This window comes from Ammospiza nelsoni, chromosome 6 (assembly GCF_027579445.1).
Source record: "Ammospiza nelsoni isolate bAmmNel1 chromosome 6, bAmmNel1.pri, whole genome shotgun sequence".
NCBI lineage: Eukaryota > Metazoa > Chordata > Aves > Passeriformes > Passerellidae > Ammospiza > Ammospiza nelsoni.
In genome coordinates, this window is record NC_080638.1 from 56,868,708 (window position 1) to 56,892,717 (window position 24,010).

Genomic DNA, 24,010 nt, shown 5'->3' on the forward strand with positions numbered 1-24,010 from the left:
CAGATGCAGCTTTTTCAAATGGAAGGAATAAGTACTCGAACGCAATTTTATAGAGAGAGGTATAAGGCTCTTCCTCAAGGATCATTCCAAGAATCTTCCCAAAGAACGAGATCCTTTTCATAAGTAATTTAATTGAATTACAGCTGTGGTACTCCAGTTATAAGATGCTACTGAGTTTCAGGGTGAGGAAGAGAAAGGACGGAGATGCTGTAATCCATGGCACACAGATTATGGTAACCTTGGTACAGTGCCACACCAAGGCCTGACACAGCAAAACTCTGTAAAACCATGAATTACACAGAGATGGTGAAAAAATATTCACTATTTCTCATAATATAGAAGCACTATGTGATATCTGCCTCCCTGGGAAAAAGGCTGAGGTTTTTCTGGGCACTGATCTCTGATCTGTCTCATCTCAATGAACCAGTGCTCAAGTTCTGCAGCTGCACAGAGAGGTTTGCCTTGCTTATGTATAAAAGAATTAACTGACAGCTTCTGAAAGAGCTGCAGACAAACTGCATTACATGTATGTTTTAAACATGTGCAATTAAAGCCTTATTCTTCTTAGATTTTGTTAGAAGTTTAATTCTGAAGAGTAAGCCAAAAACATGTTGGTGTAACAAGTGAAAGAACACTCACAAAACTACTCTAATGCTTCCTTTAACTTTGTGTAATAATTTTCTCACAACATCACACAAGGAGGTATAAAATAAATCCTCCATACACAGGTTTACAGTAACAGATTCCTCTAGTTACTCTGTTGGGAGTTTTATTCAACAAAACTGTGATTGTCACTTATTTAATGACTCCTTGAAATGAGCTCTGGACAGACAACATAGAAGTGAAGGAGAAATAATCTTTACCCAAAACTGACTTAAAGCTTCTCCTATATTATTTGCCTTATACAAGTATCTAAAAATTTAAAAAGTGACCAAATTAAAGGCACTGCCTTATGCCATTTCCCACGTTTATCCACTTCTGCTTCGGCAGAGAAAGTCTAAGTGGCCAAGAACTGTAAAGTTACACCAAAACCACCTCAGTAAAAAGGTTTTGAACCTTGTATTACATATTTTTGAAGAGAAAAGTAACAGGCCATGCAGGCAGATCACTTAAAATGCATGTGTCCAAAATATGTCCAAAATACGAAATAAGCAAATTAACATCACATATACCACTAAAAGAAAAAGAAAAGAAATCTGTCTATGACAATGATTAACTTCTTTCTGTTTACATTACAGGAGAGACAACATGAGGCTTGGTGCCCCATTGTGAAAGGCACTAAACACATATAGTGGGAACAGTTCCTGTTCAATGATCTTACAATTCAGTTAGAGCCCAGACAAAAGTTGATGTAAACAAACAGAGGCAGTTAAGACAAATACATTCTGATTTAGATAAGCTACAGGCACTAGTTATGAGGGTTAAAATGACAAACAAGTCGTGATCCCCCAGTCTTTACCATTTGGATTTGGTTTAAAGCAGTCACCCAAGAAGTAAATGTTCCGTATTTGTGAAAAAAAAATCCCACTGGAAAAGTTGAAACAATTATAAAATAAAAATAACTCTGTCCTCATTGCTCCATCTCCTCTGTTTCCACTCCTAAGACACAAAAGCAGTTCATGTCCTTAATACAAAGGGATAATGAGCATTCTTCATGTAATAAAATAATTCTACTATGGGTGCTGAAAAACAGATAAGAGAATTAATTGGCAAATAATGGTCTTAAACCAGAATCAGCAAAGTCAAGCAAAAGTGAGGTCCCTGTTTAATGATTTACATGGACCAAAGCAGTAAAACTCCCTAGAGTAATAATCAATTTTTTGCTTTTTTTCTGCTCTCAAGAAAAATTTTTTAATCGTTTGAGGGTTATGCTTTTCTTTCAAAAAGTATAAAACTTGTTTTTTCATTGCACTTATTTTCACATTAAACCAATCTTCTAGAAATGTGTTCACAAAGTTTAGTACCAATGGGCAAAGCAATGCCTCTATCTGGAAATTCACCATGCATTCTCCTGTGGAGGTGTCAACTTGTTGCCCAAACCTTCATAGCAAGAGAACACTGAACTTCTCATTTTATTAGATGGGTTTTTGTGAGGTTATTCCAAATGAGCAGTCAAGAAACTGACTCAAGAAGACAAAAATCTGCACCAACACAGCCAGCACCTGCTCCCTCCTGCCACCTTTATTTCCTTAAGTGTCTCAGCTTAATGCTTTTCAGCCATATTCACCTTTTTATGACCAATAAAAGCTGTCAAGAGATAAATTTGCAATAAAGGCAACTCAGAAATTCAGAACTTTTTGGTTTATAAAAGATATGGTTCTACAATAGGAAAGATGTGTGTAAGCTGCTGCTTCTCAAGTCCCAGACCCTGGGTTTAACAGAGTGGATTTCCCCTATGGTAAAGCCATAAAAGTTCTGTCCTCACCCCTCTGCAAATGAACCCTTCCCTTCCTTCCTCCTCTCACTGCTGAAGAAGTGCTGTTACCAGTTGAGGCTTCCTTGTTATGTTTCTTTTTCCAGCCTAATGGAACCTGGGGGTGGCTGAAGGGTGGCTGTAGTGAGCTGGGGGTCGGCCTCTTTCTCCGGGCGACAACGGATAGAACAAGAGGACACAGTCTCAAGTTGCGTCAAGCTAGATGTAAGTTAGAAGTAAGAAGGAAATACTTCACAGAAAGAGTGGTCAGAAACTGGAATCATTTACCCAGTGAGGTGGTAGAGGCATCATCCCTTGAAGAATTTAAAAAAAGACTGGATGTGGCACTTGCTGCCATGATCTAGCTGAACAGTTAGAACATCGGCTGGACTAGATGATCTTATAGGTCTCTTCCAGTCTTGAAAATTCTGTGATTCTGTAATTCTGTGATGTCACATCTACAGTGGTTTTCAGTGGCAACATATGAACACTGATAACCTAATGTAAACAATTTCTTGTCACCTCAATTATTAATGCTGGAACTCTCTGTTCTATAGAATCAATACAAAATGTTTTCAGTGCCCACAATGATGTGCCTGAAGAAACTGCACTTCCAGGACAAACTTAGGACTTTACTCTTTTCGCTTCATTATCAGAGACAATTAGTCACCAAATTACCTTGCACTGTCTGAACATTTTTCATAGTATTTTCAGGATATACCAAAATTATGTGATTAAAAAATCACTCTCAAAATACAAAGTTTGGAATTTTTTAAAAGAAATAAAGCATCGGTAGTCACCACAATGCTGTGAAACCTGTATGAAGAAGAAAAATAAAACTGAGATAGCTAAAGCAAGTTTGGACTCCTCAAGATTTTAAAATGACAACAGAATACCTATTCAATAACTAGTCAATAAAATTTAAAAGCTTTATTGCTTCCTGTTGAATATTTTTATTGGATTAATGAGTCAGTGGGGTGGATTTTTTTCTATATAGAAGCTGAAGAACTACCATGCTGTATCTATAAATCTTCATCCATGAAAAAAAGCTGCAAATGAACAGTCAAAAATTCAATGACATTTAATATTCAACTTTTTCATCTAAAAGATAAATCCTGTCTTGAAAAGACTACTTTGCATCTGAAATTTGTTTGAAATAATGACTTATCATAACTTTTTTGTCTACTTGAAAGGTTTGATTTGTAGCAAGCAGGGAGAATGCTGTCTTCTTTTTATATAATTACAGACTTCATAGAAAGTTCTGCATTATCTTTCAAAATGAAAAGAAGCACTTTCAGCTTGCATAAAACCATGAACTCAGTTACAAAAATATTAAAATATTTTATAGTATTATTTATAATAATACAAAAATATTAAATTTGTATTATTATTTATAATAATAGAAAAATATTAAAATCAATAAAATAATTTCAATTTGCATTAGTTGAGTGACCATTTTTTTTTTCTTTAGAATGTACACAGCAGTATTAGGGAACTGTCATGCTGGGCTGTCTTATAACATAACTACTAATTCAAATGTGATGTTGAAGTCACGCTGTCCTGGGGTGCAGTCCCAAAATAATGTAAGTCAGACAAAAAGCAAGCAGCCCCTTTTCCTACCCCCACCTGCACATCTTTACTCTACCCTCACCTCACCACTGATATTTGTGTGGGCTGGCTCTGGGAACTCACCTAATAAAAAAAAAAAAAATTGCTCTAGAAAAAAAAAAAAACTGATTAAAAATTATTTAGTAGAATGGAAGTGAAAAACAAAAAATTTGTCAACATGAATGCAATGCAGTCATACAGATTTCAAGTCTTCAGCAGTGACTATTAAATAGAACAGCCTTGATCCTCTCACAACTACTGCAGGAGGACAGAGATGTGTGAGATAGGGAGTGTTCTGCAGAGAGACCCAGGCACACAAAAAAGCCCAAATTACCATTTCAGTCCACACCCACTAATCCACTCCATCAGACTGCACACGCTGGAGTAAATGAAGCCTCATCTTCAAAAGCAATTTGCAGAATTACTTGCTGATGTTGAAAAACTACTTCAAAAGAGTTTAAGTGTTATGGAATTTTACTGGGTTTTTTAAACAAGCCACTGTTTAAGCTCAAGAGGAAGGGGGGGAGTGTTTGCTTTTTAAACAAAGCTTGTAATATTTCATTACTAAACTATCCAGAGTGTTTATTTTAAAAACATCATGATTACAAATAATGGCATTTTTCAGTTTTTAACTTCCCTATTCAAGTATTTCAGTTGGAAATTACTCAGTTTAGTGCCCTTGTAGAGTATGCACCCAAAATTACACAAACTCATGACATTTTAACAGAATTAAAAGTGAAAATTCTACCTGAAGCTAAATACTAGTGCTGCTAATTGTCCTTAACTGACAATAGGAACAGTTTCAGAAGCAAGACTGAGCTAGTGAAGCAGACAAACACCCTTCACACTACAGGACATCATGCCAGATGCCCAGCAGTTCTGGGCAGGGCAGGACAAAGTTGTGGGGTCTCACTCAGCTCATTTTAAGGCTTGAACAAGAGACTGGAGTGCTCAGCACTGTGTGACAGGCAACCCTTTGATGCATGGGCTTCTTATCTGAAATTAGCTGAGAGACATAAAGGTACTTCTTGAAGAAACCTTAACATCCACCAGTGGAGACCACACCAGGGATACCTCAAGGGACATAAAACCTAAGGTCAGAGACCGTAGTTTTTACAACCCATATCAATTTTCTCTTCAAAGAGAAGGTTATTCTGGTAGGAGTGTGTAATGAAACTGCAAACAGATGGTTATAGCAATAGAGTTTACTGTTCAAAGGTGCAATTTTTTCACACTTTGGGAGGTAAAGTAAACAATGGAGAATGCATTAATTTATTCAACTGTTAATGCAACACTGGGCCAAGCCACTTTGTTCATTTTATGTACATCAACTGCCAGAACAATTACAAGTAAGATACCTGATGTGTAAGTAAACTTTCTCCTATAATCTTCTGGAAGTTTACTTTTCAGGTCACAGTTTGTTTTTTTGTGTGTACTTTTCAACAATGGAGTTGTTGCAGTTTACCTTGGCATTCAGCTATCATTAATATCACTTACCTTTGAATGAAATTTATAAAACATGAGAATTAAGCATATATAAGTACATTAAATACAATCAAATCTCCTTTCTCACCTTGTTTTTCTGTTTTTAATATACATCATTATCAGGAACAATTGCATGTACAGATCAAACACACTTTATTCCAAGGCAAATCCACAGCAGTGCATTGAAATCTATACTACAAAGAATAAGGACATTAAGAAACACAATATGCACAAAGGTCAAATTTATGACTTTTCTCACATCATTTTACTGCCAAGTCAGCATATAATTTAAGGTTATAAGTTGAGATACAGATGGGGATTTCCTAGTATTAAGTTAAATCCAATTCTGTACAAAGGAACCAACTGCTAACTTCAGATTCCTCTCTCATTGTATACAACTGATAAAATTTAAAGTGAATATTCAACTGTTCTTTTGAATTAATTCCTTTTATATTATTGAATTTTGCTGCATGTATTTCTCCATTTTCACAACTGTGTTTTCCCTTTGAAGTTTGTAGCACACTTTCTTATTTTGCAGGGATAAAAGGAACATACGCCTTCCATATTTCCAAAATTACTCACACTATTTTTTCTAGAACACTATAGGAAAACATAAAACTTTTAACTTTGACAGGATGTAGATAAGAAAAATACTCCTAATAACAAAACAAGTTTTAACAGAGATAATGTAATTTGGAAACTGCATTCAGCTGATGTGACAGCAAAATTCTTTACTGTAAATAAGTGCTGTACTTTCAAACAGATGTATTACACATCTCACACTTGTACCCATACTTGCTGAAAACCTCCCCACCAAAGGCCTTTTCTCTAATCTTTTACCAATATTTTTTCTGATATTGTTTAAGAAAAAATCTCACACAATTTGCAATAACTACAATAGGAGGCTGAGAAACCAAGGGGGCAGGATGCACATTTGCTGGCTCCAGCTCAGAGAATAAACGCCAGGGAAATACCTCAGCCAAAAGCTGCTGAGACCTCCTGGGTGTTCTGTGCCTCAGTACTTTTTCTGGAGTTTTCCTTATTTGTATAAATTATTGCAAATTGTTGTAGTTGGAAACAAACAAACAAACAAGCATGGCCTTTGTAGCTCAGTAATAAATTAATCTGGGGAACACAGACGTGGGTTCATAGCCCTACTTCAAATTTATAATAATTCATTAACAACTCCAAAATATGAGATTTACAAAAGCACTTTTTAGCATTCAATATCCTTCACCTTTAAGACCCTCACTAGAAAGATGGAAGAATTGAATTTAGACTTTACTGTGGACCACTGCAATTTCAGCCTAACGCCAGAACCCCCCAGTTGCATCTAAACATCTTTATTGAATAATGTAATTTCTGTGGTGGGACTTAGACTGCAATATTTGTCTAGGATTACAGAATTATTTCTGCTCTACTACCTAATGGAGTGTTAGGGAAATTAAGTGAGACCAACTCCTGAAAATTCCTTTGGAAAACGGCACTTAAACTCCTAAGTCAATATAGACAATATTTTCCAAACTTCTAAATTTTACTGAGATTCACATAAATATGAGAAAAATAAATAAATTGCTTAATTTTGTTGGGTTTTTTTAAGAGAGACCAAAAGAATTAAAAACATTTCCAGGAAACCTGTTTTCATCTTTTCTTGTCCACTGGCAGCTGCTCCTTTTGACGAGTTACCAAGATAAAGGGCCTGACTGAAATTTCAGACTCGTGATATTTAATGACAGGCAGGGGCAATAATTCTGCACTCATCATAACATACCTAGATCAATCATGTCTGTCTGTTGTAGCTGTTTCAAGACAGAATGAAACTCAATATAAAGTACCCATTGCAAGCTCGAGACCCCACAATGGATGAGAATTCTCACTGAATATTCTTGAGCTTCTTTCCTGTACTCATCCTGTGCACTCATCAGTCAAAACAACCTTTCAGCCCCTTAGCAAGAGGATTCTCCAAATGCTGCACACAGGGCAAACACTGCTATGACTGCCTGGTCAGTTCTGGTACAGCACAGCCTCACGTAGGATCTCTGACTCAGAGAGGGATTCACCCCCTGGCTTAGCTGGGATTTAGGGCTTTCACCTCATCCCTGCAGGCACAGCAGGCAGAAAAGCAAACACAAGTATAATAGGCAGAAGGAGTAAATGAATCTTAAAATCATCAGTCCCAAGGCAACCACTACGCCTACAAGCATAATTTCATCATCTTTGCTACCCTAGGTCATGACCCTCATCCAAGATAGGAAGGAAAGAAACTGTCCTTTCATCATTAATTTTGCTATGTCATTCGGGAAAACAACACTGACAACACCATAAAACCACAGTTTAACTTGCCACTGGTACTTCAGCCAAAAGCTAATCACCACCATCAATTGTCTAATATTTCTCATTACCTCTTTAGTCATTCTAACAATTCATGGCAACTTATATAGGATCTGATTAAAATCTTTTCTGGCTGACAAAGAGCCAGCAGGAAAATAAAACTATCCCTCTTCTACCACAATACTGGGCCACTCCACATTTAAACAGATAATAAATCTGCATTCAAAAGCAATGCAGTTGATGAATGCTGCTCTAATTTAAAAAAAGAAAAAACAACAACTACTGACTGTGTCACCTGAAGCAGAATGCTGTTAAGAAAAATCCTGTCTCCACAGACTGCTGTATCATTAAAATTGGATTAAGAAACTCTCCAAACAACACAGAAAACAATCCATCATGCATAACTGCCAAGTTACTTGGTTTTCCTAATGCACCTGATAAGCAATATCATGGATCACATGAGTATGATTTTAAAATGGTTCACAAATCTATTCATTTACATATATAACTTGTAAAGGACAAAATACTTCTGATGCAGCATTCAAATCAATGCAGAAAATGCAGCTCAATGAACTGTACACCTGGCCTTACACATCAGGCTGGCACCTGCCAACAAAGATCCAGCATTAACAAGCTTGACCAAGGTTAGTAGGCAGCACTTGGTACATTCTGAGCCTCCACAAAGTTGGGAACAAAGCCAGGAGCAGCACTGCTGTGTCTCCATGGTGAGTAAGAGCAGGGGAGGACACATCCTATACAGCAAACCTCACAGGAACTCAAGGCTACCACTTCCCCTAAATATGTTCATAGACACAGTCCCAGGATTTTGAGCATGTCTCCTCAGCAGCATTGAATACTGTGAGCACATTAAAACTTTTTCTTGGCTTCTTCTGTTGGGTCCTTCAGGAGACACCAAGAGACTTTAAGCCCTAAGACTTCATTCTGAGCATGCAATGGCACAAACTCAGCATATACAGAAGAGCCTAAATCTTAGACAAAGAATGAAGGTCACAAGTTCACCCCACAGGGTCAGCAGGGCTGGTCTGAGAATGAAGATCCAACATTCCCAACTACTACAGGCAATTCCACACCTTCCCTTGCAAGAGCAAGACACACTTTTCTCACTAAAATGTACACATAACACACCACTGCAGAAAGTTGTTCTTCCTTTCATCCTCTCCTCAAGGCACAACTGTTGGGTGTGCTTTATAATCCCACTTAGGGCAGGACTGGAAGGCCTGACACTGCTCTATCCCATGGGCTGCAGAACAGGGTACAGACAGAGGGGAGGGAAAACACAATACCAACTGGCATTCATCTAGGTTTTTTCAGAAATACTTCAAAAGCAAATATCCTGACAATTTTTTTGTTTAATAAAATCATTTCCCTGACTTTTTCAGCCCCTGGGTGTGATTAAATCCCTACTTTCCCACCCCTCAACATAATTCTTACACTTAAATCTTAACATTCATATTATTATTTTAACAAATTAATCTTTCTCTATGGAGTGTCCCATAATGCTCTAGGGAGGCTCATGTGTTCCCATGAGTCCTGTCAGATTTCTGCCAAGAGGTTTGAACTCCTAGACACATCCAAGAGAAAGTAAGGAGATAAAAAGAAAGAGGGTTCTCCACACTGACAGGTCAACCACCTCGCCTGGTCAAGAAATAAGGGTGGTTTACAGAAACAGTAAGGGAGACATTAGTGTTTCAGATTTGGTGGAACTATCCTGTAAAATACTACAGCAGTAATTTCCATACTAATGATTACTGATTGGTTTCACTGAACAGGAGGCCAATATTCACAGAGTGATTTGGACTTGCAGAGACCTTCAAGATCATCAATTTCCAGACCCTTTGCCATGGGCTGGGACACCTTCCACCAGACCAGGTTGCTCAAAGCACCATCCAGTCTGGCCTTGAACATTTTAGGGTTGGGGCATCCACCCACAACTTCCCTGGGCAACCTGTGCCAGTGCCTCACCACTCTCATAGCCAAGAGTTTCCTCCTAATGGAAAATCAAATCTATCTTCTTTCTGTTTAAGGCCATTCTCCCTTGTCCTATCACTACATGAAATAATCTCATACTGCTTTTAAATTTATCTGAACAGAACAAATCAGATGAGTTACAGATAAAATTTTAGGCTGTACAAACTGCAGTGCTATGGAAATGTCACTCTGAAGAGCAACACAGCTTTGCAAAGTAAGCCAGAAATTGTCTGTGTCCAATATTTTCAAGTGTCAGAAATGGTACAATGCTGAAAGCAGAGTGCTAAGTGCAGACACACATATGAAATTCTACAGCAGATTTGCCGAAAGATTTGATTTTTGAAAGCCAATTTTTCTTCTAATCCTGCTGCTTCAGAAGCTCAACAAGTTTAAGTGGCATAATGATAACCAAAATGAAGCCAATATGAAACTAAACAAAGTCAACAGTGATAGTTTATTTCAGCAGTTCTGGATAAGAATACATACAAAGCTATACAGTGTCTTAGCCTAAATTTTTAAATTATTATTTATAATGTTATTGTCAATACATAAATGTACTGTTTGCCCCTATTTTTTCCCCATATTCCCCAGCTCAGTTTGTCAGAGTATATAATTTCTGGTTAAAAACCACTGAACTGCTGTTACTCCAACAAGCTTACCTACTAAGTAAAAACAAAGTTACTCAAATTGCTTTTGAATTTGCTTAAACCAGGACTGAATAGAAACAATATAAGGGACAACCTGGCTTTATCAATGAGAAGAACTAAAATGCCATTTTATTCAGCAATGTTGGAATTTCACAAAGTTACAAAAATTCATAATGGGGATCTTAATATCTGGCCAGACCCACTTATTGTCTAGAATCTTTTTATGCAGTAAACCAGAATGCTATATCCATTCTAAGTTCACAAATAACCATTACAACTAATTAAAACATCATCTAAAATGACAAATATAATTTCATAAACAAATATCATTTTCAAGAATCCTGAAAACAGTAACATCAAGTGATCAAATTCTATGTTAGGTGATTGGATAGTCAATATTCTTACTCCCTATTTAAATTATCTCGTACATCATGAAAATCTTACAGATTTCACTCAAATAATGTCATGCCTTTTGGTGAAACATACCATTTCTAAGCCTTATCATTTGCAGAAAATCCAGTAATTGCAGTCATCACATATTAGGCTCTTGGGAAAAACAATTTTCTGCATTTCATAGAATCAGATCTGGAGTCAGAATCATGCATAGATGTAACTGTTACACTCCAGAAGGAACTTGTGAATTAAAACTGGAATTACAACACTGAATATTTTTGAAATCTGAAGATGGATATTGTACCTTATCAGCTTGCTGAGGAATTATTCTAGTCTTTAAAAAGAATTGTTTGTATTTGCTTACTAAAAGTGCACCTTGATCATATGCAGCATGAGATCAGAAAAAGCATTTGGTTTAAAAAATGAGGCTTACTCTCAGTGGAAATGCTGTTTTCAATGTACACCTTTTTTTTCTTCACTTTTTCATATTAGATCTACAACACAACAGTAAAAAATACACTATTTACTGATTGGGAGAACTATGGAGAGAACTGTCAGTGGGGAGAGGAGAGGAAAATAAGAGGGCAGGTTCCAGAAGACATATGCAATTAGTAGATGATATACAAATGCACTTTGCACACACTGAACACACAGAACAAATATTATGCACTGCAACACAAAGAAAAACAGCTATTTCAGAACTAGATAAGAATTTGAAGCACTAGTTAATTAAAAATACCAGAAAAAGGCATCCCTTAAGACAGACAGAAAATTAAAAAGCACAGTAACGACCACCTACATATTTTTATGCTTTGGTACTTTTCCATCTATACATGATGAAAAAAACTGCAACACTCATGGAAAAAAAAATGTCTCGCAGATATAGAGAGGGTCACAAAAGCTATGAAAGAGATACTTAACACAGGTTCCTGAGCAGATGACAAGCCATTAAACTTTCACCTTTAGGTAGTTATGATGATCTGATGTCTCTTTTATGATATCAGCCATTTTTTAAATTAAATCTACAATGTGTTTAACAAGCAATTCTTCCATCAATCTTTGATGTGTTTTACTTATAAAGCAATGACAGTTTTCAGTTCAGACTCCTTAAAGTTCCAGAGAAACCATTTTCCACTCACTTGCTTTGAAAGCCATTAAAACAACTTGATGAAGAACAGCAGCAGGGGGCTAACAGAAGCCAAGGCTTAGGAACAATCTTTAGATTTTTCTCCTAAGACTTTCTCACAGACCCTCCTCACAAAGATCCTCAGGGCTTTTCATCCTCTCCTTCCTCCCCACCCCCTCCCAAAAATCAGTTCAAAGTGACAGATGCCAACTAGCTCCAGATTCTGCTCTTTTCTTAATTTCACTTTTACCTCTCAATTTTGATAGACTCAACTGAAATCTGTTCCCACAGAGGCATTCTTATCATCTTCCCATTGGGAAAAAGAAATGCACAGAAAGATTCAAGTGACTTATGAACACCTTTAATCTCTCATCCATTCTAACAGAGTGCACTACTAGTGAGACACATACCTGTTACTTAAATACTACTGGCATTCAGTAAATTGATTGAATTAGTGATTAATTGATTAGTGATTTATCTACAGTTCTATGTGTTACTGCAGGATTTCTGAAACTTGCATGACAGTTTCAATACATAACACTTTCAATATATAACAGTTTCAATACTGGAAATAAAGAACTGTGCAAGCCAACTATAAATGGTCTTTAAAATGGGAATTGCCTGTAACAAATGGTAAATTCTTTGGTTGTAGTTTCATGCAAATGCAGAAATCCCAGTTTTATGGAAAATACACCTATTAGGACAGAACTTATGCTAATTAGAATCAGTCGAGCAGATTTTTTTAATCTCTGTTTTGCTGTGCTCACCATAATTTTATTTCTTTGATTATGGCTGGCTGAAGGACAAATTTCACTGATTGCTAATTTTGTGGAACGTCTGTAACTCCAAAGCTCTCCCAGCTCTTCAGTTGCTGTATTCAAGTGATGTCACTGCAGTCAAGATACTGAGCATGGAATTTCTCAAATGTGAACAGCTATTTCCATGAAGCAGGGCTATGGACACATCAATCCCAGATTCTGTTTACAATCCCTTGTTTTTTACAAATGAGAGCTACAGTTACAGGACACATGGCTGGAGCAAACAGGGACTGAAGGAGGCCAGCCTCATGTCTCCTCAGCTGGAGGACAGGGGCAGCACATATGAGGGATTTGAGGTCAGGAAGGACAGATGGTGGGCATTCCCATTACAGCTAAGTCACCTCTTGTCCTTACAGCATTGAGCTTTGTATTTGCCAGTTGGTGACTCTCACAGTTTGTGTTTCTGCATTATTTTACCAAGCTTGTATTTGTAACTCAAACTGTGAGAATACATTGTGGAATAAATTTCTAGATGTCTTGTGAACAAATCTGATTGGTACTTTCTCAGAACATTAACAATTATACTTTCTGTTAGTCCTCCCTTCAGCTAAAGTAATACATTATTAAAATGTTAGTGTGAGATGTTTTTTAATGAGTTTTTCTTTACAGAAATTTAAAAGAAAAAATCTCATAAGAAATTCTAAGTCAGAAAACTGACATACAACCCTCTAAGAGAACATGCAAAAAGTTTCTGTTTGCTTTCTGACATAACTATACCATAAATATTGGAAAAGGATCCATCAAGAATATAAACTAAGGAAGTCCAAGAAGTAAAGAAACAATACCCTAAGGAACAGGAGGAGCTAAGTATGATATTCTACAAGCATTCAATCACTTTACAGAATTGAAAAAATGTTAAGGCTAGAAGGACCTCACAAGATCACTCAGTACAAGTCTCTTAACAGTGGCAGGATCAAACATATGTTATGTGAGTGCTATGTAATACATGCCAGATACAGAATATGCTTCTAAGCATTATCCAGTCAGAGCCTCCATTCCAGGCTGTTCCATCATTCAAACTATTCCACCATTTGTGCAGTCTCATGACTAAAATAAACACTTTCAGTCCTAGATATGTAATAGCGCTGTAAGATTGTTACGCTGGAAGTACACGACTTAGAGTTTATCATGAGCGCTCTTGCAGAATAATAATTTAATTTAAATTAGCATTACTTCTTTATGTATTAATTTTCAAGAATGTTTGATTCTCTAGAAGGCTACACTTTTCCCATATTTTCTATTTCAAGAGAAAGACCATCTCTCACCTTCAGGAGTTTAGCCTCATTTCCCTATAATGTATTCATCACCACTCAGCACATCTGTCCCAGCAAATCCCATTTCCTGTTCTATTCATGAGGCTCAGCAACCTGGAGCTTTAGTGATTGCCGCCACACTTTTCCCATGGCCTTCTCACCTCTCACCCCCCCACGCACCCCGCTCCCATTGTTTATCATCTGTTCTCCCCTGCTGCAAACTGCTGTCAGATGTTCACTTATCCCTAATCTTACTCACTGCCTTTGATATTCTTTCTAATCCAACAACCTGTCAACTGGGGCATCAGCCCATGTCCACACCAGCTGCTCTGTCACAGGCTGTAAGATTCCCTCTCTGCTCCAAGAGGTATTTAAAGGATTTTGACACAGCAACCTCAACGTGAAACAAATAATTAATGCTGTTTTGATCAGTGATCAGGGCTTTAGTGTGACATGAGCTGACCACTAAGAAAAACTGAGCTTTACTTTGTTTAAACTTTAGTGTTACTATATTAACAAGATTTTGATCAATGTCTGAAGGACGGTACCAGAAAGCAAAGTTCTTTAACTCTGGTTAAAAATTATGAAGAATAATTAATCTGAGTGCAAGTCAGAGGGGCAGATAACATTATATGCCTGCTGTGTAAAACATGCTCATTTATGCAGTATCAAGTTGTATAGAGTTTTCAAAGCATGGGAGCTGACCTTTTATGAGTTACAGCTGAAAATACAAATGTATTTTAAATACTGCAGCAGTTGAGATAAAATTATTTGAAATACATTTGTTTTCAGAAATAGAGTAGGATGGTTTCATCCCCTATGAACATCAAACAATGACATTATAAAGAATACTGCCATTTACAGAAAATCTAATTTCCACAATATTCAGACTTGCTATAAACACTTAAAATTTTACAGTGTTCATCTGCTTTAAAACATACCAAATACACATAATGTCATAGCTGAGATTGTGACTCAGATGACAGATGTATGAGGAAAAGTTTTTTGTATGAGGAAAAGTTTCTACTAGTTAAGCAAACACATAGATTTTGATCCAAACTGAAAAACAAATACAGCGTTTATTTGTTGGAAGAACATGAGCACTATTTTATTTCTCAGATCTAACTGCAATTACTACAAAAGAGATGGTACCAAATGAGACAAAAATGCCTACTTTATACCCTACAGTAGCTGTATTTCACACACAAAAGTATAATAAAACTTCAGTGATGAATTTTACAACATAGTTCATTCACTTAGAACTAAACCACTTTTATTCCTAGGGCTTGTCTATACCAGGACATCAAGAAAATGAATCTGAAGTAAGTACCTTGATGAACTTGAATTCTGCTACTTAAACTCCATTAAACCCCTGTGTGGACACAGTCATCCAGTTTAGTTTACTGCTCCCTTAGGGCACACACTGGAAAGTTAACATGGATTAAGGTAGGGTATGAATTCAAAGTGCAATCGCACTTTGAAAATGGTTTAACGTAAACAGAACCAGACTCTTTGTTGTAGAATGAGACATGGAGTTAATCAGGAAAGTCCTGTGCAGACAAGTCCTTGCACATGAGGCTACTGGAGTGGTACTGCCAGAGCTGATGGTTTTCAACTTCTCCATTTCAGATCTGGAAACATCTTCCAGGGAAGCTGTAGCACATGAAGCCTGCTAATAATTGATCTGCTTTTCTCAGCTGCCTCATGTGGATGACCTGCAAGTATTGCAATGGCCCTCAGTGAGCAGCACATCAGAAATTGAGAAGTAAAGCTCAGGCTCACTACAACTTCTGTACCTCCTCCTACACTCAGCCTTAACTTCACAGTTACTGTGCAGTAACCCAAGTAGTCTGATGGCATTAAATGAGATTTTACTGATTGTTTCTGTAAGTGCAGACACATTTCAGCTACAAAAGGTGCTCAACAAGGCCTTATTCTTTCCATTATGCGACATTTGCTGTCACAAGTGTGTTAAATTGTAGTATGACTGACCTAAAAATACGAAGTTTTGTCACTGTCAACTATTTTTCATGCATTTACTTCAAAGCTTACATTCACTTGTCAAAGCATGCTGGATAAAGAAATTAAGACTAACATGACATAATTTCACTGAAACAAAAACACTTGTTTCAGAACACTAGTGTTCTTTTCAACTACTGCTCTTATTAACTAATGCTTCTCATTTCCCCTTCAGTAATTAAGAAATGTGTTATACAAAAATAACTTGTACAAATTTTCAGAGTTGAATTCAAAGCATATGGCAGAGTCAGAAGCAGACATGCCTAGATTCCTGAGTTCCTTTTCTTAAATCTGTGTTCTAATTGCAGAGAACACCATTTCCCTCAAAGGAACCCTCAGTATTCAACTCCCTAATGCTGTCTTTGCAAAATCTTTTCTTTCACACATATGAAAGAATTACACTGCACCTCAACCACATTCACTGTTAACACAGCAGCAGTCAGATCAAAAATCAGTCTCGTCCAAGATTTACCTCTGACAGAAGCCAAGATGCCCAAGTAAGAATATATTGTTAAAACACTCTCAGACTCCTGCAATTTGCAGCTCAGGGACTCCCTGAGCTGGAAGCACTATGTTTCCATTTAAGATTAATACTCAACACTGACATAACAGACTTGACAAGCTGAAGAAAATGAGACAAACTTCACAGGGAAAAAATGGCATCTCCTTTCACTGCACTACTGCTTTAAAAAAATGAACTGCAAATAAATGTGTAACTTGGTAACATATTTCCTACTACTGGAACCTTTTGAAGATTCAACAGAAGACTTACTTGTTTGAACAGGTAACTTAAAAATCTGTTTACTCCCTCAACAGCATAATTTTTAACTGTCAAAAAAGAAAAGAATGTTTTATGTTTATAAAAAAGCAGACGGAAGTTCCAGAGAATATTTCAGGCAGCTGGGCACATTTATGTTGCTATTACCATATACAAAAATTCCTAAATGCAAAATAAGATTGTTAATATTATTGTTACACTGCCCTGCTTTGATTTTTCATCTTCAAAGTTTTCATGGCATTAATGATACAGGGCTCACTTCTTTCTCCATGCATACACATATTCTAATCTTGATGACATCTCCAAGACAGTTAAAATTGTAAGGCACAGTGGTTGCTCATGGTCACAAAAGAAAGCAGTAGCAAACTCAGAAGAAATTCTTTCTTCACTGATGAACTGCTCATGAAGCACATTTTCTACCCATTACAAAGTTCATGAGGTGTTAAAAATCTACAGCAGCCTTGAAAATTGCCTTAGAACTACTCAAAACTCAAAGACATAATAATTTAATTCCCTTAACAGTGAATGAAAAACATCAAGCATTAAAATGAACTCGAAGGGAGAATTTTTTCTTGTTTAACTTTAAAATAAATTATTCTAAGGATTAAATCAATAGAAGAAATGTGATGTTAAGGCACTGACCTACTCTGAAGTGTGGAAGGAATGTGAAGCTCAGAAAAGAGCAAATAGTTCCAATTTACCATAACTGACTGCATGGTTCAGTCGATATGCATGGAGTTTTTGAGGTTTATCCCACCCACAGCATTGAAACAGATGCCCATTCACCATTCCACAGATCCAAAACACAAACTCACTCACAAACACACTGGGAAAATTACTGACAGTTGGTTCTAGTCTGGTGGCAAACTTCTAAAAGTTCTGGGCAGAAGGCACATATATGTTTATAGAATGCAAGGAAACAGTGGCAAGAGCTCCCCTGCCAGAACAACTTTCAAAAACAAAGGTATATGAGTTTGGGAGAGATCCACAAAGGCTTTGATATGTGAGCTCTGGACAAAAGTTTCTATAAGAGCTCAAGGTATTATTCCAGCAGCTAGATGCTTCCCCCCAGCTGATGGATGCTGTGCCTCCCCTTTGAAGGGAGCTGTCCCTAGCACAGAGGTCACCAAAAAGAATATGCAAAGGCAATTCACTCAGTTCTGTGTAAAGCTCAGTGATTTGGCTTAAAGGGCTGATGGCAGTGGGTTTGAATTGGAACAACAGAGCAAGAGCTGCAGCAAAGGCACCTTCTGCTGATTCCCAGGGGGTAAGAACCATTAGCACAGAGAAAACTTGAATGCAGTAACTTCTTAAATTGCTACAGCAAGATCCACCATAGCTCTGTCAAATCCCTGTGTAAGGGTCCAAATCCAACATGCAGAACCACTGAAATCTCTCCCTGCTCTGGTGCTGATTAAGATTTCATTGTACCCAAATCCCATTTGGATACTTAATGCTGCTCAAGTCATAACTACTCTCCTTAACTGTTGACAACTCAGAGTTCGCAGAGTTGACTTCATGACTTGGAGTCTCAGCAGAGTTCTTAAACTTGGGTTTGGGGTTTTTTTCATTTTGGGGTTTGTTTTTTTGTTTTGGTTTCTTTTTGGGATTTTTTTTTTAATCTAATATATAGGCTAGTGCCTGGCTAGCATACACAAAAGAGAGCTGAAGATTTACACACAAATGTGTTTCCCAGCAGTGAGCACACTCTCCTGTGATGTGGGAAGCAATATTAATTGAAGTGAGATCTTGCAGCCTGACTCTACCACATCCCAGGGAAATGCCCTAGCCCTTGGGCATTGAGTTAATCTCTCATTAGCCATCCCTCTGGTCTCTTGAATAAATTATTTATGAAAAGCAGAAAAACTTCAATAGGAAAAAGTGAAAAGAGATTTACCATGGAGTTCCTGGTAAAGAAGCCAATTCTTCAGGAGGTGATGTATGTTTAAAAAAAAAGCCAATTTAGATAACAAATCAATTTGCACTTAGGGGGCAAGCACATATTAGAGCTAGACAGATGCTCTCCTCTGTGTGAGAAAAATGAATTCTCTCACTACCAAGCAGAACCAGAATAAAGGTTCCTACTGACAAAATGAAGAAAATATTCCTCAGGCTAAGAGAGGTACCTTGTCCATCTCCCAAACCCAGGCCACATCACTTCAAACATGGTTGATTTGACTAAGGGCCCCACCTAGAGCAGGGCTGACAGCTGAAAATCCCAAACAGAAGCTGAGGTCCCTTTTGAAATTCTGTCAGATACCCATTTTGAAGAATATAATCTTAATTTGTACTTTACCCCTCCATATTGGCCCTCACAGAAATCTGACTGCAGTTTGCTGAATTCCACAATTCCTTGGCTGGACTTCCATTTCTACCTCTACACTACACAAAGACAGAACTAATAATTTAAATGAGTCACTGGTGCAGTGACTTGTCCAGCAAGCCAGGCTATTCTCCACAGCTTGGATGCCCAACATGAAGCTGCAGGGTGCCTCAACCTGCAAGGGTTGAAACCTGGAAGTCTTTCAGAAGGGTATACAACTACTTTTGTGCTCTACAGGAAAAATTCAGAGCTCCCTGCTTTCATTTAAAATACAGAAGGAGAGGATGATGAAACACCTCATATGAAAAGATATGAGAAGAACAGAATCCACCATGGGCATAAATTGCTGTATGGTTTTCTACCATTCCTACTTCAGGAACTTCCATGATTTCTTACAATCCTCACTTCAGTGAAACAGCCAGAAAAGGACATTTTTCTCATAGACTTCTGGAAGAGTATTTCTATATGTAACCAAATGCAGTCTAAAGGATGACTCAACCTCTTTCAACACAGGGGAACTTGGGACTCAAGCAAAAGCTACAAGGACGGTGCTGTGGTTTTTTCTAACATGACAGTAATTGCCTGACTGGATTTGATGTAAACACAACTCTGTCCTTGTATTTGTCCACAGTTTCCAGTCTGAGCATCCGTATGTCCAAGGAAAATACTCAGCTGGCCAAGACATCAATGCAATCCTTGGGCCTGCAACTGTAAATGTGTAAAACGCCTCTGAGAGCAGGTAGACTCATCTGACTCTGTGGCTCCACTCTTCACCAGTTCAGATGTGTAACCTGTGTGGATTTACAGAAGTGTTTCCAGAATCACAGAATATTCTGAGTTGGAAGGGACTCACGAGATCATTGACCCAACTCTTGAGTGAATGGCCCCTACAGGGACTGAGCCTTTGACCTTGGTGTTATTAGCACCATGCTCTGACCAACTGAGCTGATTAATTCAGCATTTTGTTTAGATTTCAGCCCCCAAATGAATCCTCTTCTGGTGTCTTACAGATTTTGAGTGGTCTGTAAAGCTTTGAGAACAACAGTGGTTTACAACTCAGTGGGGTGCAGGTTGAGTGGATAAAATCAGACTAGCAGGGTATCTTGAAATATAAATCTAAATTTATCTTTAAAATAATAAAAATTATGTTTATTTTAAAGACCTTGCTATATTAGATATAGTAACAGGACTCAAATTATCTCCATACAAGTAGCATAATTTTGATATGAAATGTCTAGAAATCAATGCTGTTACTTAAGCTTTCATGAATGCTTAGAAACAATCTTAAAATCCTACACTATATGTAAAAATTCTTTTAATTTCCTATTTGTACAGAAAAGCAGTAGTTGTGAAAGAAAACAAATTAATAAAAAAAACTCTCACTCTCTATATGTCCTTGGACAGAAGATTTATGTTAAATATCAATGCCTGTTTTTTGAATAAAGCTTTTTGAAAATAGATTTAAAATTCTCAGTCTTCAAGGCCCCAATTCTCCTTCATTAATGTCATGTGAACACCAAAAAATGCATCAATGACTCTTTTTCAGACCTACAATGAATTATAGGGGATGTGTCATAACTTCACAAAATGTACCTATAAGACCACCCCAAGCCTTCCAATTACATCATAATTCCACATATTGCATAATTTAAGCATCCAAATTAGTTTCAGTTTTCACAGTGCAAAAAATGCCATTATTCAAAAGTTTTACCCATTAGATTATTCTGTTATCCAGAAAGACTTTTTTATTAGATTTGGGTCAAGTTCAGCGAGCAAGTGCAGGGAATTCATGGATGGGGGAAATTAATGTTACTTAGGAACAATTAGGAGCTGGGAAGAAGAAAAGTTTCTTTTCTTTTTCCAGATAGTGAATTAAAATAGTTGGACAAGGGAAGACTTACTCAGTATAAAAGCATTAAGATCAAGGGCTATATTTTGGAAACAATTGTCAGTTTTAGAGGAGTGGTGGAATTTTCAAAATTCTTAAGCACAACAGGCATTTAACTCCCTTGGATTTTAGACACTTGACTGTTTAATGGGGTTTTGAGCAGACCTAAATGCTTTTGAAACAATTAGTCAAATGAGTGAAAATATTTAGTATTTCCTCTGGTTAGTAAGTCAGTTTTTAAATGCAAAATGGGCTTCAATAAACCAAGGGCCTGTTTCTCAGGTCAGGTACAGACAGTTGTGCTCACACTGAGCTCATGCTCTCCGTGGGCTGGACCCAGGCCAGCCTCTGCACAGATGCCATAAAAACTACATTTTCAACTTCATTTCAAGACAGTGCTGCAGCCAAGAGAAACAATCTCTCACCAGGCCCCAAACACTCATCCCTAACTACCACATTACCACCTCCCCTCTGCCAGCATAATGAACTGAATCACTGATCTTGTCTAGCTTAAAACTGACTTCTTTTTTAGGCTAGATTAGGTTTTACCCTGGTCCAGCTCACTCAGCTGCTGCACAGACACTTGTGCAGAGAGGAAGTAGCAAGAAGGGCAAGTCTGCTTCATTTAGTGGCAGTGCTGATCTCTGTCAATTCACAGCACATGACCAAACATATCCTTATTTCTTCTTTACAATACTCATCACATCTAAGGCACATCCATTCAATTAAATGTAATTTTGCAATACTGTTTCAAACATTTTAATTAAATCCCGTTTTTCATGTAAATAGAGGATGACTCAGAAGTGAAAATTAATTTAAGTAGTAAGACCCATCACTTGTAAGCTAAGCCAGCAAAAATTCAGAACGTGAAAGAATGTTTTTCAGGTTTACTGTGACAGTGTTCACAGGGGTCTTAGGATGAGGGAAGAGACGAGGATCTGGCTCCATGTTTCAGAAAGTTTGATTTATTATTTTATTATATATATTACAATAAAACTATACTAAAATAATAGAAGAAAGGATTTCATCAGAAGGCTGGCTAAGAATAGAAAAAGAAGGAATGATAACAAAAGCTTTTGTTTCAGACAGAGTCTGAGCCAGCTGACTGTGATTTGCCATTAATTAGAAACAACCACATGAAACCAATCACAGATGCACCTGTTGCATTCCACAGCAGCAGATAATCATTGTTTACATTTTGTTCCTGAGGCCTCTCAGCTTTTCAGGAAAAAAAATCCTAAGGAAAGGATTTTTCACAAAAGATGTCCGTGACAGTTTACTTCTGATACCTAAAAAGACATCTCAGTATAAAGCTCTCAGCTGTTCATGAATCAAAATAGTTTATTTATCCCAATCAATGAGAAGAGAGCTTTCTTTAGGAAAATCATGTATAAAATGCATTTTTAAAAATGTTAAAAATCAGCTCATCTGCTTTGATGAAACCTATTTGAACCCTTGCTTTTAATTTTCTGTGGTTTATCTCACTGTTGGACTCAATACTTTCCTCTTCTGCCTTTCCAATTGATGTGTTTAGAAGCAAAGCAAAGAAGAAATGAGATGTGTTTTCCACCATCCACTTCTAGGTCTGTCTAAACTCTCCTTCCTTTCCCCTTCCACCACTCACCCTGGGAGCAGCCACCAAGCAGGCCCAAGGAAAGCACCCGAGGACCATGCAATGCTTTGTGCTGTGACAAGTGACTTTCCTTTCAAAGCTCTCATTCCTGCCGCTGCTTGAAGCACCAGCTCTCAGTGATCCTGTGAAAGGTGACTCATGTTGATACAAACATGATACGGGACAGGATTTCCTTCCCCACTTCCCACCTGCGGGCATTGAGGTTATTCACGAAATCACAGAATAGTCAGGGTGGAAAGAGACCTCTGGAAATCAGCTCATCCAAACCCCTCTCATGGCAGGGTCACCTGGAGCAGGTGAGACAGGAATGAGTCCAGCTGGGTTTGGAATGTCTCCAGAGAGGTGAACCCGAACACCAGCACGGGGTGAAAGTGACAGTGAAAGTGACAGTGAAAGTGACAGCCCCGCGCGGGCGGAGGGCACAGGGGGACACCCCTGGGGACGCAGGAACCGCTGCCACCCCAAGGCAGTGACCACGGTCTGTCCTCCTCGAACCCCACCTCAGGGCAGGCCGAGGGAGCGCCGGGGACAGCGCGGCCGCCCCGGGGGTGCCATGAGGCGGCAGCGGCGCTGCTCCAAAATGGCGCAGGCGGGGGCTGAGGGGCCCTGCCGGGACGGGGACGGCGGGCGGGCTGGCGGCGCCACTCACCTGCCGGTAAGAGAGGCGGAAAGGCCGCAGGTAGAGGGAGGAGGTGCAGGGCTGGACCGCCAGCTCCTCGATGGCCTCCATCCCTGCCGCGGGGGCAGCGGCAGCGGCGGGAGAAGGAGGAGGACGAGGAGGAAGGGGAGAGGCGCGCGCAGCCGCCGGCGGACAGGCCGGGAGCGGCACCGGTGCTGACGGACGCGGCCGCGGCGCTCTGCGGCCTCGGCCCTCAGAGGGAGCCGGAATCACGGAATGCTGAATTTCACCGCCCCAAACCGGGACACAGGAGCCTCGCCGCCTTTATTCACAGAATCACCACGGTTGGAAGACATCTTTAAGATCATCCGGTTCAAGCGTCCGCCTAGCACTGCCCCTGTAACCCTCACTAAACCACGTAGCTCTGTGCCAGATGCAGACACCTCTTGAACTGGTGACTCCACCATCTCCCTGGGTAGCTCCTTTGCAATGTCCGGCCATTATAACAATGAAAAAAATGTTTCTACTGTCTATTCTGAATGTCTTCTCTTTTAGCTTAAGGCCATTTATTCTTTTTCTCTCACTGCAGGCACGGAAGAGACCGGCCCGCCCCCACCGCACTAGAACCTCCGGTCACGGAGTGAAATTGTTCTCGAGAAACACCTATTGAACCTATTCACCATCCTG

General features: G+C 38.5%; 1 protein-coding gene across 2 annotated transcripts in view; it reads right to left on the bottom strand.

Moving 5' to 3' along the window:
• NUDT14 (nudix hydrolase 14) overlaps positions 1-23,663 on the bottom strand; it is a 60,550-nt gene extending 36,887 nt beyond the window's left edge. The window contains exon 1 of one of the 2 annotated variants that reach the window (XM_059474954.1): positions 23,354-23,663. In XM_059474954.1, the coding sequence (XP_059330937.1) occupies positions 23,354-23,434 (81 nt within the window). In that variant the 5' untranslated portion in view covers positions 23,435-23,663. Of the gene's footprint in view, positions 1-22,695; positions 22,814-23,353 lie in introns of those variants that run through there. The other variant, XM_059474956.1, reaches the window with a different exon arrangement.
• Between the last annotated feature and the right edge of the window lie 347 nt (positions 23,664-24,010).